This window comes from Macaca nemestrina, chromosome 10 (genome assembly GCF_043159975.1).
Source record: "Macaca nemestrina isolate mMacNem1 chromosome 10, mMacNem.hap1, whole genome shotgun sequence".
NCBI lineage: Eukaryota > Metazoa > Chordata > Mammalia > Primates > Cercopithecidae > Macaca > Macaca nemestrina.
The window spans coordinates 69,379,970-69,398,343 of NC_092134.1; the positions used below are offsets into that span (position 1 = coordinate 69,379,970).

The 18,374-nt window shown below is 38.9% G+C and overlaps 1 protein-coding gene across 3 annotated transcripts in view; it reads right to left on the minus strand.

Moving 5' to 3' along the window:
• LOC105474026 (SLIT-ROBO Rho GTPase activating protein 1) overlaps positions 1-18,374 on the minus strand; it is a 303,892-nt gene that overhangs the window by 89,404 nt on the left and 196,114 nt on the right. For all 3 annotated transcript variants that reach the window (XR_011609066.1, XM_071071504.1, XM_071071505.1), the window contains exons 5-6: positions 8,295-8,477; positions 7,690-7,818 (exon numbers count right to left, since the gene is read on the minus strand). Coding sequence is in view for 2 of the 3 variants with exons in the window: in XM_071071504.1 (XP_070927605.1) it covers positions 7,690-7,818; positions 8,295-8,477 (312 nt within the window). In the remaining variant the exon portion in view is untranslated. The remainder of the gene's footprint in view (positions 1-7,689; positions 7,819-8,294; positions 8,478-18,374) is intronic.

Below are 18,374 nucleotides of genomic sequence, written 5' to 3' on the forward strand. Positions count from 1 at the left end.
TCTGAGGAACACCTGTCCATGTCTCTTCAACAAAGAATTTTGTTGGATTAGGCTAGGCACGGTGGCTCACGTCTGCAATCCCAGCATTTTGGGAGGCCGAGGCAGGCAGATCACTTGAGGTCAGGAGTTTGAAACCAGCCTGGCCAACATGGTGAAAACCCGTCTCTACTAAAAATACAAAACAATTAGCCAGGCGTGGTGGTCCGCACCTGTAATCCCAGCTACTTGGGAGGGTGAGGCAGAAGAACTGCTTTAACCTGGGAGGTGGAGGTTGCACTGAGCCGAGATTGCACCACTGCACTCCAGCCTGGGCAACAGAGCAAGACTCCATCTCTAAATAAATAAATAAATAAATGAATAAATAAAAGAACTTTGCTGGATTAAAAAAAACTTAAGGGACATATCATCCAGACATAGTGTGTAATCCTAAATCAGGTCTTGCCTAGACACATCAGCTGTGAAACATTCCTTGGGGTCACAAATGGAAATGTGGTATGTATTAGATGAGACAAAAATCTACTGAGATGGAAGGATAAAGATTATTGATTTTAAAAAGTAGGTTAGAATGTTCTATGTAAAATATTATTTCATACTGTCCTTCTGGTTTAAAAATGTGTGTATACAGACATAGAGAAAGTCTAGCTTTAACAATGATGACCTTAGGTGGTAAGAATGTGATCACTGGAAGTCCTAGATAGTGGAATCAGAGAAGAGAAAGAAATAACATACAAATTGGGAAAGAAAAAGTCAAATTATCCTTGTTTATAGGTGATATGATCTGAATATCTGGAAAAAGCTAAAGATGCCACTAAAAAAACTATTAGAACTGATAAACAAATTCAGTAAAGTTACAGGATACAAAATCAACATTTCTATATGCCAACAGCACACAATCTGAAAAAGAAATCAAGAAAGTAATCCCATTTATAATAGCTACAAATATAAGAAGATACCTAGGAATAAACTTAACCAAAGAAGTGAAAGATCTCTATAATAAAAACTATAAAACACTGATGCAAGAAATTGAAAATACAAAAAAATGGAAAGATACTCCATGTTCATGGATTGGGAGAATCAGTACTGTTAAAATGTCCAGACTCCCCAAAGTGGTCTATAGATTCAATGCAATCTCTATGAAAATACCAGTAATACTCTTTACAGAAATAGAATAAATAATCCTGAAGTTTATATTGAACCACAAAAAACCTACAGTAGCCAAAGCCATCCTGAGCAAAAAGAAAAACACTTGAGGAATCACACTACCTAATTTCAATTATATTACAAAGCCATAGTAACCAAAACAGCTATAGTAACAAAAGCTATAGTAACCAAAACTGTACTGGCATAAACATAGACCAGTGAAACAGAATAGGGAACTCAGAAATAAATTCATACATCTACAGCGAACTCATTTTCAACAAAAGTGCCAGGAACATTGATATGGTTTGGCTGTGTCCCCACCCAAATCTCATCTTGAACTGTAGTTCCCATAATCCCCACATGTCATGTGAAGGACCCGGTGGGAGGTAATTGAATTATGGGGACAATTACCCTCATACTATTCTTGTGATACTGAATGAGTTCTCACAAGATCTGATGGTTTTATAAGGGGCTTTTCCTTGCGTGGCACATCTCTTTCATGCTGCCATGTGAAGAAAGACGTGTTTGCCTCCCCTTCCACCATGTTTGTAAGTTTCATGAGGCTTCCCCAGCCATGTGGAACTGTGAGTCAATTAAACCCCTTTCCTTCATAAATTTCCCAGTCTTGGGCAGTTCTTTATAGCAGTGTGATAATGGGCTAACACAAGCTCACACTGGGGAAAGATCTCTTCAATAAATGTTCTGGGAAAGTTGGGTACCCATATGCAGAAGAATGAAACTAGACCTCTATCTCTCACTATACACAGAAATCAAATCAAAATGGATTAAAGACTTAAATATAAGACTTCAAACTATGAAACTACTACAAGAAAACGTTGGAGAAACTCTCCAGGAAATTGGTCTGGGCAAAGACTTCTTGAGTAACACCCTAGAGGCAGAAGCAAACAATGCAAAAATGAACAAATGGAATCATATCAAGTTAAAAAGCTTCTGTGCAGCAAAAGAAACAATCAACAAAATGAAGAGAGAATCCACAGAATGGGAGAAAATATTTGCAAGCTATCAATCTGACAAGAGATAAATAACCAGAGCATTATATAAGGAGCTCAAACAACTCAACAGGAAAAAATGTAAAATTTGAATTTAGAATAGGCAAAAGATCTAAACAGAGATATCTCGAAAGATGACATACAAATGGCAAACAGGTATATGAAAAGGTATTCAACATCACTGATCATCAGAGAGATGCAAATCGAAACTACAATGAGAGATCATCTCACCCCAGTTAAAATGGTTTTTATCCAAAAGGCAGGAAAGAACTAATGCTGGTAAGGATGTGGAGAAAAGGGAACTCGTGTACACTGTTGGTGGGAATGTAAATTAGTACAGCCACTGTGGAGAACAGTATGGGAATACCTCAAAAAACTAAAAATAGAGTTATCATATGATCTAGCAATCCTACTGCTAGGTATACACCCAAAATAAAGAAAATCATTACATCAAAGAGATATCTGCATTCCCATGTTTACTGCAGCACTATTCACAATAGTCAAGATTTGGAAGCAGCTGAAGAGCCCATCAATAGACTAATGGATAATGAAAATGTGGTACATATACACAGCAGAGTTCTATTCAGCCATGAAAAAGAATGAGATCCTGTCATTTGCAACAACATGCACGGAACTGGGGGACAATATGTTAAGTATTAATTAAAATAAGCCAGGCACAGAAAGACAAACTTCACATGTTCTCACCCATTTGTGAGAGCTAAAAATTAAAACAATTAAACTTACGGAGATAGACAGATGGTAGTAGAGGTGATTGGGAAGTGGGGATAGTTAATAAGTACAAAAATATAGTTAGATAGAATGAATAAGAGCATAACAGCTAGTATTTTTCAGCACAATAGGGTGACTACATTTAAGTGTACAATAAATTACTACACAGTAATTACTACATAGTAATTTGTTGTACAATTAAAAATAACTAAAAGCATATAATTGGAATGTTTGTAACAAAAAGAAATGATAAATACTTGAGGTGATGAATACCCCATTTACCCTGATGTGATTATTACCATAAAAATTAAAAATTAAAATTAAGAAGTGATCATTTTATATTTGCTTGTAGTATTTTCTGGTTTTTTTTGCAATACACATGTACTGCTTCTATAATAATAGTTTCTATGGAAAATTTGTGACTTTTCTGTGGTATCAATAGATCCATTCATAATGGTTCATCACAGAAAATTTGTTAGAAAAAAGACAGATACTGGCATGAGTGGAAGCTAAAGGGAAACTGGGGGTTTACATAAAAAGATCTCAACTTCAATTCTTTGACTCTTTAAAATGCTTTGAATTTATCAAGATACATTTACTGCCTTTCATGTCATTTCACAGACAAAATGCTGTGCATTAAAAATGTTGTCTTGACTTTTTCTCACCAGAGGCATTACAGCTCTTCTCATTATTATTAGATAGCTCAGTATAAGATGTACTTTGCTAAATAAACTCAAAATGCATGAAGAATTCTAGATACCTCTGCATAATAATCAATCTGTTTCTTTTTCACCAGGAAGGGTCAAGCTTAATGGTTGTTAGGATCACCACTATATATGCAAATTGGATTCCTACAAAATAAGCAACCATTTTAGAATATACATATTCACACTCTAATTGCCTTAAAAGTGAGTCGAGGCCCCGTCTCTACTAAAAAAAAATACAAAAAACTAGGCGGGCGAGGTGGTGGGCGCCTGTAGTCCCAGCTATTCGGGAGGCTGAGGCAGGAGAATGGCGTAAACCCGGGAGGCGGAGCTTGCAGTGAGCTGAGATCCGGCCACTGCACTCCAGCCTGGGCGACAAAGCGAGACTCAGTCTCAAAAAAAAAAAAAAAAAAAAAAAAAAAAAAAGTGAGTCGAGGAACATAAAAATTACTTTCACTAACAGAGTACTCAATTTCAGTTGAATATACAACAAACCAAGTTCATATCATTTATTTCCAATTTCTTACATTATATTATTTGAGAACTGTTCATGTTTTAAATTTAAGACTGATCTTTCAAAAGTCCAACTTTTTAAAAAATGGAATATCACTTGGGATATTTAACAGTTACTTATTTAGGTCAGAGTCAATTAGATCTGGAGGTTAAAAATGTATGAGTTTGAAGCCTACCTCTGATTGGCTGCATAACCTTAGGCAAGTTATCTAGCCTAGCTAAATCTCAGTTTTGTTTTGTTTTTTCAATCTATAAAATGGAGAAAACACTGTTTACCTCAGAGTGTTGTGATGATTAGATATTATGCTGCCTGTTACATAGCAGGCATTCAATAAATATCCATGACAATGATGGTGATAACTCTCATAATCCTGACATGTGATTCCAGTCTGATATATCCCAAAAATATTGACGATGCTCCTTTACATCTCCACACAGATGTCTGATAGGTATCTCAGTTTTCACAGACATAGCAGGACTACTGCTCCCACTTCAGCCTGCTTCTCCCCTGGGGCCCCCATCTCAGTAGATGGCATTATCAGTAACCTAGGAGTCATTTTTCAGGACCTCAACCTAGCAGTCATTTCTATCCTTTTTCACACATGGCAGCAAGTTCCTAGAGCTCTGTCTTCAATCTATTTTGATCCAACCACTTGCATAGGTCTATCACTACCACACCAGTCCAAGCCACCAGTCCACACCAGTCATCTTTAGCCTGGGCAACTGCAAAGACTCTTGCTATAGCTCCCTGTTTTCACTGGTGTCCTCCTGACTCCTTTAGTCTGTTTCTCACTCTGCTGCCAGAGTGAATCTTTAAAATGTAACCCAGGTGATGTCACTTCCCTGCTCAAAAAACCCTTCAATGGCTCCCCATCACATATAGAACAAAATTCAAACCCCTTCCCTACCCAAAAGATGCTAAGTGATAGGACTTCTGCCAATCTCATCTCCTAGCACCTTCCTCCTCACTCGCTCAGCTGCAGCCATTCTGGCCTCCTTTGCTATTCCATGAGTATCTTCAGATGGGAAGACACACCTCTGCTTCTGTACCCTTAGATATGCCAGTCCTTTTGTGTGAGGCATTCCTTTCCCAGATAGCTGCAAGGTATTGCAACTCACTCCTCTGCTCAAGTATCAGGCTTTTCCTGGACACTCCATCAAAAGCACCTCCATAGCTCTGTTTCATTTTTCTGTATGGCACTGTCATAACTTATTTTATATGTGTGTGTATATACATGTACTTTTATGTATATAAATTCATTTATAGTTTGTCTCCAATTCATACATAAAGTCAACAAACGTGAAGCCTTCGGTTTTATTCACTGCTGGATTCCCATTGTCAGGAATGGTGCTTAGTACCTTGTAGGTATTAAAGAAACACTTTTCGATACATGGGGAGTTTTTCTGGCATTAAAATTGGTTTGGATTGGCTGGGCCCGGTGGCTCACGACTGTAATCCCAGCACTTTGGGAGGCCAAGGCAGGTGGATCACGAGGTCAGGAGTTCGAGACCAGTCTGACCAACACGGTGAATCCCCATCTCTACTAAAAATACAAAAATTAGCCAGGTGTGGTGGTGAGCGCCTGTAATTCCAGCTACTCAAGGGGCTGAGGCAGGAGAACTGCTTGAACCTGGGAGGTGGAGGTGGCAGTGAGCTGAGATCGTGCCACTGCACTCCAGCCTAGGTGACAGAGCGAGACTCTGTCTCAAAAAAAAAAAAAAAAAAAAAAAAAAATTGGTTTGGATTTGGCCAAGTACTCCAATCACTACCAAAATGAACCCTAAACAAAAAAGCAAGAAAGAAGTTACATAGGATTAGTTCTTTTATATTCCCTATACCTTGGAGAAACCTGACAGATTTAAGTTTGAAAACTGGGGTCATAAAATTCTTTATTTTTACTCAGGAAACCGAGTAAAATCTTTTATTTAGGAAATCTAGGAGGAGTGTAACAGAAAAAGCTCCTTTTGTTTCATCAGGGTGCTGGAAGACGTAAGTATTTAAAGCAACACAAAAAGTTTCTGCATTTAAAATAATCAAGTGATTACTTGAATATTTTGTAGTAAGTGAAAAGAGAAAATTTTCCCTGGTTTTATTTATTACTACATGGTTCTATATAAACAAATTATGATATTATAGGATAACATTGTTTTGAGACAAAAAGAAAAACATTCACATCAGAGGCTGGGTGAGGTGGCTGGCCAGGCACAGTGGCTCAGGCCTGTAATCCCAGCTCTACTAGAGGCTGAGGCAGGTGGATCACTTGAGTTTAGGAGTTCAACAATGGCCTGGACAACACAGCAAAAGCCCATCTCTACTAAAAATACAAAAATTAGCCAGTGTGGTAGCACGCGCCTGTAGTCCCAGCTACTCAGGAAGTTGAGGCAAAAGAATCGCTTGAACCCAGGAGGCAGAGGTTGAAGTAAGCTGAGATAGTGCCACTGCACTAAAGCCCAGGTGACAGAGTGAGACTCTGTCTCAAAAAAAAAAGAGGCACATCAGAGTGTTAATAAGCTAAAAAATAATTCCTTCCCTCAGCAATTCTTTTATAGAAATCCCAAACTGTGGCTAAATGGTTTGGCACAGCTAAATACATGGAACTTAAATTCACCAGAAAAATGAAGCTGTTTTAACCTACGGTATGTTTAAATTATGACGGCTAATTATTTTATTGTAAAATAAAATATTTTACAATAAAACTGTTGAATCCAATTAATACGAAGCAGTATATGAATAAAATTCCAGCAGGTAACCCTCTGAACCTCTATGACTTTATCTGTGCCGTTTTTATGGCACTTAATCACTTGTTATCTTTTATTTGCAGGTAGTGGCATTTTTAGACGTGGGATTTTTGTGTTTCATCTTTGCAGCCTCCTATAGTGTTAGCACAATGACTGGACTACTCAGTACATATTTTCTGAATGAAAAGATGAATGAATAATGTGGAGGGTTAAAGTTGGGGAATAACGGCAGTAAACACTGCATACATACAATGAATATGTATTTGGAGAGCTCTAAATAAACCTAATTACTGCTTTTTTATATCATATCCTACGAGAGAATGTACAGAGACTTAGATACATATGTAAATGTCATTTATGTGCACTCTATTTTGCATCCCAGTAATGACCACAACTGTAATAAAGTAATCATCCATGTAGTCATTTCTTAAGTCTGTCTTCTTCACTTTAAATCCTAGAGGGTAAGGGCTGCATATGGCTTCTGAGAGCTTCAGCGTCTCACAATAGTGGGGGCCCAATAAATACATTTTGAAATAATGAATGCAGTTAGGGCTGCACCACTACGTAACTTGCAAATGACTGGGCCCCGTTTTAGCTGAGTTTACCAGGCTTCTCACAGCTTCACAGAAGCTAACCATTTATTTTTCATTGGTTTTAGGATGCACACTTTTTCACATGCATCTTACAGATGATAGTGTCTTCGTATTATGGATAATTTAAATAAAAGCATTTGTTTCTTTCTGAGTATTACGTAAAGTAGCAGTCTTAAGAAATGATAGTATTTTCCAATCAATGAAATATGGTTATTGTTAATTTCATTTTAATATGGAAAGACAAAAACTTCAAGTACTCACATCAATTAAATCAGAAAGATCATGAATATAATACTTGAAAACTGAGGCATTGGTGGCTTCAAGTGTTAGGAGATATTCGTTCCGTGCCTTAATTGATTTTAGCTTATTTTCCGAATATTTTGCTTGTCTCTGGAATGAAGAAGATCCAGGCAGTGGGAAAGAACGCAAAGTCATTTTTAATCAAGAGAGAGAAACATACATGAATTTTTATTAACCTTAACAACTTATTCCACATATACAAATGACCCTCAAAGTCCTTTGCCAAAAGTACATTTTGAATCTGATTTAAATAGCAAACTAAAATCACCCAGCTATGGGGAATAATAACAATGTATTTGGGCTTCAGGCCCATTTGCAATGAAATCTCCTTGTTAATATTCAAGTTCTCCACACTGTGTATTGAATACTTGGCATTCACCACTAAATGATGTCCAGCTGTTATTACATGATTTTTACATTTCTTAAACATTTCTCATTCCCATGGGAGGAAATGCATGTCATTTCACAATAATTTACAATGTGTGGATATCAGCTATTGCATCAGTGTTCTTAGTATTGTCTCCTCAAATGAAGGCAGAGGAGTTCTGCCATCTCTTTTCACTTACTTTTTCTTTCATTTTTTCAATTTTCTTTACAGAGCTTCGCCGTTGATGTCTCTCCTCTAGTCGAATATGGAAGACTGGATCACCAGATCTTCCAATTTGCTTTTCCTCTTGTTTTTCAGCCTCTTTCAGCTTGCTCTCTGCACTGATGCTCTCTGCATGATACATATGGTATGTTTTCATCACCTGTGGAAAAGTGACCCAAATCGTTACAAGATGTCTGTCTGTAATTGAGAGAGTGAATGGGAACCATTTATAGGACATATACCATATACATGCCACCTTCCAAATGGCAGAGGGGAAAGTCAAACTGTTAGTAAAATAAGTGAATTATGGACTACTGCTTCTACATAAAGCACACAGAAATATGCAAATTCATCTGCCAGGAAAAGGCACTGAGGGGGCAGGATTTGATGAAAAAATGATTTACGGAGTCTTATGCATACTTTTCAATGTACCTGAAAAGTTCTCTTTAGCTTAAAAGTATTTCTGTAAAATCTCCTCTACATTATTAATTTGCAGAATAAACCATTTATTCATGGATCAATTTCAGCCCAACCCAAACCCAAATTCATACAGTCTTTATTAAAGGAATTTTATTGCATGAAATCTATTTGTCAAAGTAAAAAATGGAAATATTAAGGTTCATACATAGTTTTAGTTGAAAAAACATTGTTTTTCTGACCACAAAGTAATACTTTATGTTCACTGTAGAAAACATTTATTTTCTTAAACAAACAAACAAAAACAAAACAAACAAACAAAAAAATAGGCCGGGCGTACTGGCTCATGTCTGTAATCCTGGCACTTTGGGAGGCCGAGGCAGACAGATCACTTGAGGTCAGGAGTTTGAGACTAGCCTGGCCAACATGGTGAAATCCTGTATCTACTAAAAATACAAAACATTAGCCAACTGTGGTGGCACACCTGTAATCCAGCTACTCGAGAGGCTGAGGCAGGAGAATCGCTTGAACCTGGGAGGAGGAGGTTGGAGTGAGCTGAGATTGTGCCACTGTACTCCAGCCTGGTTGACAAAGTGAGACTCCATCTCAAATAATAATAATAATAATAATAATAATAATAATAATAATGAAAATAAAAAGCAATCAAAGATAATCACTGACAAGATTTTAGTATAAAGCCTTCCAGCCTTTTCTCTATGAAAACACACACACACACACACACACACACACACACACACACACTTCTTCCTTTAAAAATGCCATAGATGGCTGGCTACTGTAGTGAGGGGATGTCAGTTAAAATTAAGGGCAGGGCATGGTGGCTTCACGCTTGTAATCCCAGCACATTTTGCGAGGCCAAGGTGGGAGGACTGCTTGAGCCTAACTAAGAGTTTGAGACCCGCCCGAGCAACAGAGCGGGACCCTGTCTCTACAAAAATAAAAAAATTAGCTGGTCCTGGTGGCGTGCACCTGTAGAGCCAGCTACTTGGGAGGCTGGGGTGAGGGGACTGCTTGAGCCTGGGAGATGGAGGTGGCAGTGAGCTGAGATTGTGCCACTGCACTTCAGCCTGGGTGACAGAGTGAGACCTTGCCTCAAACAAAATAAACAAAATAAATAAATAAATAAATAAATAAATAAATAAATAAAGCCATATATGATTTCTCTCTTTAAAAAACTGAGACCATCCTATATTTATAATTTTTAGATTACAACGTCCTTTGTCATTTATATATCAGCACATTTTCCTATATCATTAAATATTCTTCTAAACATAATTTTCAGTGCTACATAGTATTTTTCTATGTGACTGTGCCATAACTTAACTTCCCATTGTGAAAAATTTAAGGATATTTAAACTATTTGCTTTATAAAGTTGTGTTAAAAACCTTTGCTGTATATCTAATTTCTTCTCTTAGAAATGATATATGTAATTTGAATTTTTTTTTTTTTTTTTTTTGAGACGGAGTCTTGCTCTGTGCCCCAGGCTGGAGTGCAGTGGCGCGATCTCGGCTCACTGCAAGCTCCGCCTCCCGGGTTCACGCCATTCTCCTGCCTCAGCCTCCTGAGTAGCTGGGACTACAGGCGCCCGCCACCTCGCCCGGCTAATTTTCTTGTATTTTTAGTAGAGACGGGGTTTCACCGTGTTAGCCAGGATGGTCTCGATCTCCTGACCTCGTGATCCGCCCGTCTCGGCCTCCCAAAGTGCTGGGAGTAATTTGAATTTTAATAAATTTAGGAATATATAGAATATAAAAATTTCATAATGTACTAAAACTTATAGAATGAATCCTCAATTATTACACATTTTGGCTACATTATTGTTACAAAAAAGTCTGTGTACAAAATTGTGTCACATTTCTTAGGACAAATTTTTAGAAACAGAATCGCAGGGTTAGAGAATATGCACATTTTTGAGACTTAGTAATATATTGCCAATTACAAACACGGCTAATTAAAACTGGTCTATAGTGGTATCTCTGAAAGTATTTCAGACAATATAGGTGGCTTAATAAATATGTTCTCAAATAATAAACAAGCTATTCATTATTTTTCTAATAGTATCTGTAAGTCTGTATGTAATCTCTGTATTCTTAGGTACAGGAGAATAACAGTCACAGATTTCAGAGTCACAGATTTTACCTGAAAATCATAATTTTTCCAATATAATTTCAATATGCTTTCAGATGTCAGACATCTGGGTGAATTTGAAAACCTGTGTATTTTGAGCACAATTATACTCCTTAAAAGAAACAACACATGTAAGGTGTGATGACTCCAATGCAAAGGATGTGTCGAGGAGCACACCCGAACTCGGCACCCAGTGTTAAGCATTTGTGGCGGTACTTTCTTATAAATGATGTCAAATTCTCATCCCCAGAAGACAGACTTCATTTCATATGCAAATAACCACACGTTACTCAGAGCCAATTTTATAACTAAGGTTTAAGAAGTTGAGAATAATGCAATGTTTTCAAGTAATGAATTTGATTTTTCTCATTTCAAGAGATGAATTTTCAAATGGTTTGAGACCGGAAGCATCACTGGAATAAATATATTTATTTAGGTTAATCCATTTGAAATTGCTCCTTCTGTAAGTTATTAAAAAGGTGGAAAATCAGTACTTTCTTATGGTTCAACTTAACATATGTTCTCTAGATGACTATTTTGAAGAGTAAAACGCGGGGTTAACAAAGAACCTTTACTTATTTTCATAAAATCTGATGATGGCTTTCCTTAAAAATGTAAGCTAGTAAATCAGGTCAAAGGCATTACAGAGCCAGAACAAAGTTAGGGCTAAACTATAAAGCACTGGCAGCTTTTTCTGAGCCATGTGTAATTGGAAAGTTGTCTGTTTTTAATAATTATTGAACCTGTCTAGGAGAAGCTTGGTTGGCCACTCTAGTTTAAAAGAAAAATAAAATAGCAGTAGGAAGCAGCTGAGCAGCTGGGAAATGAAAAGGGAGTCACCCTGCAGCTGGGCAAACAGCAAAAGGTCAACGAATCTACACACACCTTGCATTTCTTTCTAGGCTTGGCTCTGTTATTCCCTGCCTGAAGCAAACCCACACACTATTATATTTGGGTCTTGGTTCCAGTTACATCTTAAAATGACAGGGTGTACACACACACACGCGCGCGCGTGCACACACACACACACACACACACACGAGTTGCTCAGCTGTCTGTATTCTTGCTAATAGGAAGGAGGAAATGAGAACATGTGACTCTCATCACACTTGGCCCCCCCGAGAATCTGAGAAATATTTCTTTTAAATATATTATCGCAAAGAAAAAACCTGAACTTCTGACTCTTGCTTGACTTGGACACTGAGGACTAGTATAAACAGGTAGTTTGCACAAAATAAGCCTTAGTGTAAGAGACAAGATACTGCGCTGACTGCCAGCAGGGTGTTCCTTATTGACTAGTATGGGTTAAAAGGAAAACATTTGAGTCTGACCTAACTCTGAAGAGAAAAGAGTGTATTTCATCATAATGTGGTTCAGCACAATAGCTCAGGATTCTCTACCTAGTTCAGTGGTAATTTCCGGAAAGCAAATTTCTTTTTTGAGTTTTCCAATTTGATTTAGGGTTTCCACTATTCACTAAAATGTTAACAATGAATGAATTTTAAAAGTTGGGGAGATAAATGCTAAAAGCTTTTCGAGAACTCTAATTGCAGATAATGAATGCGAGTACAAACTGCATTATTTAAAATGTAAGCTGTTGACAGAAGTCAAATGTATTTTGTATTTAAAATAACAGACAGTTCTCTTTCTTTTTCAGAGAAGTAAAGGAAAGCTTTTATTTTTTACAGGTGCATTTTGAATACATACTGCAAAGAAAATAACAGCTTCTCCAACAGCTTAATGCAAACACAAGCCTTTGCATACCAAATGACCTGACAGGCATATAGCCATGTAAATGTACTCCCATAGCATATTTTCCTGTTTGAATTCTTCTCTACTAAAACTTCATGCATAATTCTCCGTTCAATACACCTAATTTATCTTTCTTGCTCCATTTTTCCTCAACGGCTGAAAAAACAGTCAAGTAGAAAATGACCCACATCATGAATTTCCTTAGGAGATTGGGATATCCTATATGATAACTTGCACAGAAGTTAATATTTTTTTTCTTATTGACACACCCATATTATGTATCTGACACTACTCATATAGTTTAAGTCAAAATAATAAAAATACCTGTAGCAAATTTAATACTTTGTGTTAAGAAATCACTATATATCTGAAAACTGTATGTGTTGGAGAAGATCAATAGATTAATGCTATAGTTTCTATTTTTTGACTACTGGTTCGAAAGTTAGAAGACATGGATGCCAGGAATGGATCTATAATTACTATGTGTGCGGAAATTATTTAATGCCTCTGATTACTTTACAAGGTCATCATGGATGCCAAATTGTGTGTCCCTATGTGTGTGTGTTTTTAAATTTAAATTTTATTGAGTATTTACTATAAATATCTATGTACACAATACATACAGTATCACTAATATAGATATGTACATATATATGTATAATTTACTTTAGCAAGCATTATATAATGCTTACTATGTGCTAGACATAGTATTTTCAACATTTTACAAATAACATATTTAATCCTTCTAGGAACTCTTATGAGGTAGGTACCTTTATTCTTCCCTTTATGCTGATGACAAAACTGAGGCATAGAGAGGTTATGTAACTTGTCCCAGGTCACACAGCTGGTAGAGCAATGGTGGGAACCCAGACAGCCCGGCTTCAGATGAGGTGTTTTGGACTGCTATGCCATAACCTTTGGAAAGTCTAAAGTGTCGTACAACTGAAAGGCCTCTTTATCTAAGGGATACAGTCACTCTTAGTTCTATGTAGGAGTGGAGGAAAAGAGGGGATGAAGATATTTATGTATTCAACATGCACTTGGTGCTTACCACCCATAACCCACTGATGGGTGTAAAAAGAAATATTTGGTTTCCATCTTCTAAAAGTTTAAAATTTTGGAGACTAAAAAATGGGCTTTTGATGTTCTGATGGGCACAGATGAAGGGAGGGCATCCAGGCTGGAAAGATGGTACAAGCAAAGTTCTAATAAGGCGGGGATGCAGGAAAGTACACAGGTGAGGTGGGCATGAGCAGACCAAGATGGCAGAGAAGGGGTCCAGGGAAGAACTTGGAAAGTAGATGGTTGGGTAACAAGCTGAAGGATAAGATTAGATAAGTTGGCATGGGCCAGAGAGTCTTGAAATCCCCCACTAAGAAGGGCATAATGTATTCTATAGGTGTTGGTGAATCCACAGTGTTGCAGACAGTATGGTCAAAGCAGTGTCTTAGTAATAATGTGGTAGAGATATGCAGGATGGCTTGGGGTGACTTCATTTAGTATGGAGGAAGAGGGAATGGACAATAAGAAAAAGAATCCACGATGACAGTTATAGGGCCTTTTCCCTGTTACCATGCTCTTCGACCTTTTCTTAAACTTCACTTGATTCCCTCTACCATGGAGTTCAGTGCTCTCAGATTGGTCCCAACACCCATCCAAGCAGCAATTTGTGTACCACTCTGAATCAGTCACTTACGGCTCCCTCCCCAGAATTTATACGTTCTTGCCTCTGCAGCTTCTCCCAAGCAAGTCCCTGAGCTGCCGTCCCCCAGCACCTCCTCCTTTTGACATTTGACCCATTCTCCATGGCAAGCTTAAATCTCACCTATGGCTAAGTGTTCCCTGGCTTCTCAGCCAAAGGGATCTTATTCTTTGGACTGCCAAGACAAGTATTGTCTTTCAAGACAGCTCTTCATTCAGACTCTTCAGCCCACAGCACTTTAGCTATATGTCACAGATCTCTGTGTACCACCCAGATTGTGGACTGTCCTGTAAGAATGGCAAGGGTACCAGTCATGTTTATGTACCTTCAGATTCTTAAAACTGTCTCATATACAGTATGAGTAAAATAGGTGACAATCAAATGAAGGATAAGAACCCATTTTATAGTAAGCTTGCCCATCCATTTATTCACTTAACAAATATTTATTAAACATCTACAATGTGCCTGGCATTGTTCTTTTCTATTCCAGGCTTCCAAAATAGCACTAGCAATAAATACCTGGGATTGGACTAATGGAATGACAGATAGTTCTAAGTCATTTGTGAAATATGGTTAGTGTTGGAATTTATGGCCTCTCAGAAAAGAAATGATGTGGTGGTTTAGCAGGGAAGGGAGACGAAAAACAGTATGTTAGGGACAATATTTCCTAACTCTATACAGCCTGCTGCTTCACTAAATCCATTAATCACTAAAAGCTCTTCTGAGAAACTATATTCTTTGGGTTTCTTATCAACCACCTAAGATAAAGATCTATTTTCTACAATCAATACATAAGAGGACTCTAACCGTAGCTGAATTTCTGCAAGTGCCAGACTAACCAAACCACTGGGGTAGTACCACAGCCTTGGAAGCCCAAGCCCATTGTTCCCCAGAACTCTCAGGTGCGTCGGGAAAGCAGGGCCACCAGGGCCACCTTCAGCTGAACCCCAGGAACCTAACACACCCACAGTACCTCCCTCCAGATTATAGCCTCTCCTTGGGCAAGCTGTCTCTCCGGTGGCTGGAGACAGTGGTAGTGGGCAGGAATTCCCTCAAAAAGGGCACTCAGGACACTGTGTGTCATGATCTTTACATCTGCAATCTCCAGTCTTCTTGCTCTTTAGTATACCCGGCCAAACCTGCTGATGAACGCAGACTCTGGAACCAGGAAGACCTGGAATTGAGTTCCAGTGTCACCATTTCTTAAGTGGGCAAGTTTCCTAATGTCCCTGAGCTCCAGTTCCTCCAAGGTAAAATGGGGATGAAATGACAGAATGTAAGCACACAGTACAGTGGGTAGTTATGATTCCTGACAGTGTCTAAGGTATGATGTAGAAGTAACAGTGCAAGCTTCATAGGCAGGCTCTAAGCAGAGAGGTGCAGGCCACTGTCTCCCAAAGCAGCAGAGAACTGAGGTACAATAAAAGCAGACCAACAGATGCCTTTTTGCTATTTCCTGTTGAGAACTGGGCTAGCCCAAACCTCATAAAAACTGAAATAATGTTATCAGTGAGGATGGTCTTGGAGGCGACTGCAAAGACACTTACATGTTTATAAAACACTCCTGAATTCACACTTTGGAAATGCTTTTGGCCTATCTACACACACCTCTTATAATTAGCGCCTTTTTCTTTTTTTTTTCTTTTTCTTTTTTTTTTTTTTTGAGACGGAGCCTCACGCTGTTGCCCAGGCTGGAGTGCAGTGGCGCGATCTCGGCTCACTGCAAGCTCCGCCTCCCGGGTTCCCGCCATTCTCCTGCCTCAGCCTCCTGAGAAGCTGGGACTACAGGCGCCCGCCACCGCGCCCGGCTAATTTTTTTTTTGTATTTTTAGTAGAGACGGGGTTTCACTGTGGTCTCGATCTCCTGACCTTGTGATCCGCCCGCCTCGGCCTCCCAAAGTGCTGGGATTACAGGCTTGAGCCACCGCGCCCGGCCAGCGCCTTTTTCAATGTACGGTGACAGTTACTCTAAAATCAGGCAGACATTAGCCCAGGTTTCAGGGTGCAATGTATACTGATTTTATTTATTCATCCACCAAACAGCTACTGAGTGTCTGAATACCAGGCACTGTGCTAGGCCTTCAGACTAGAGATGAAAGACATAATCTCTCCCCAGTAGGGATGACACAAACTCCAGCCTGCTCTTACTGCACTACAAACAGGAAGTGGATATATGCAGAGATGGGATGGGGCAGTTGCTGGACTTCAGGGAAGGCTGAGTGGGAATTAGGTAGAGAAAAGTTCCCAGGCTTCTTTGTAATCAGCTTATATTTAAGTCCGGAAGCCCATTAGGGAGAGAAAAAATGGATAATATATTTCATTTACATAAAGGATGTAAAGGCATGAGAAGCCAGCCCTTAACATATACCTACAATGGATGTCTCTGTCAGTTCCCATCCCATCCCCACCTCCCACTTAAGGCCTGCAAGTGACACTAGAAAGTTTTTTTTTTTTTTCTTGTTCCCAGCATCAGGGCTGAAAGAGTTGCTGCTCACTGAGGTCACAAGTAGTCAGCAGGACTGTTATAATGATAAACTTTCACAAACCCACCTTCTCTCCCTGGGTTAATATGGCTCTTCATAAATCAGTGAAAGCAAAGTTTACAAAACTTCAATTATACTTGCAAAGTAGTATTTACAGGACAATTCACTTTGAGAAGTAGCATACTCATGGTTAAGAGCTCAGACTCATGAGACAGACTGCCTGGGTTCAAATCCTGCCCCTGCCCTTACTTGCTGTGAGGTCTTTGGCAAATAACCTAACCTTTCTGTGCTTCAATTTCCTTACTATAAAATCAGAATTACAATATTACTCACTGCCTAAGGTGGTGGGGAGGATAAAATGTGTTAACACATACGAAGAGCACAGAAGAAAGAGGCTGACATATAAGTGCACAGTAAATGTCAGCTATTGATATTTGAAAAGAATGCCATTAAATAATTCATTTTAATAACAGGTAATAATTTTTCTATGATTGGAGGGATTGTTGTTTCTAATAGAGGTAAAAGGAAGAAAATCAGCAATATTTCCATTTATATATTACTCTTCTCTTGCATTGCTATAGAGAACCACCTGAGACTGGGTAATTTATAAAGAAAAAGGGATTAATTGACTCACAGTTCTATAGGCTGCATAGGAAGCATGGCTGGGGAGGCCTCAGGAAACCTACAATCATGGTGGAAGGTGAAGGGGAAGCAGGCATGTCTTAGGTGTCCAGAGAAGGAGGAATAGGGCAACGTGGGAGGTGCTATACACTTTTAAACAACCAGATCTTGTGAGAACTCTATCATGAGACAGCACCACCCCCATGATCCAATCACCTCCCACCAGGTTCCACCTCCAACACTGAGTATTACAATTCAACATGAGATTTGGGTGGGGACACAGAGCCAAACCATATCAGTACATATGTTAAAAATTTTAGCAAAGCTCTATTGATTGATTGATTGATTGATGGAGACAGAGTCTCACTCTGTCACCAGGCTGGAATGCAGTGGCGTGATCTCGACTCACTGCAACCTCCGCCACCTCCCCACACCAGGTTCAAGTAATTCTCCTGCCTCAGCCTCCCAAGTAGCTGGGATTACTGGCGCCTGCCACTGTGACTGGCTAATTCTTATATTTTTAGTAGAGACGGGGTTTTACCATCTTGGTCAGGCTGTTCTCGAACTCCTGACCTCGTGATCCACCTGCCTCGGCCTCCCAAAGTGCTGGGATTACAGGTGTGAGCTATTGTACCCAGTCTTATTTATTTATTTATTTATTTATTTATTTATTTTGAGATGCAGTCTAGCTCTGTAACCCAGGCTGGAGTATAATGGCACGAGCTCAGTCCACTGCAACCTCCGCCTTTTGGGTTCAAGCGATTCTCCTGCCTCAGCCTCCAGAGTAGCTGGGATAACAGGCACTCTCCACTACGCTGGGCTAATTTTTGTATTTTTAGTGGAGATGGGGTTTCACCATATTGACCAGGCTGGTCTTGAACTCCTGACCTCAGGTGATCCACCCCCCGACAGCTTGTCAAAGTGCTGGGATTA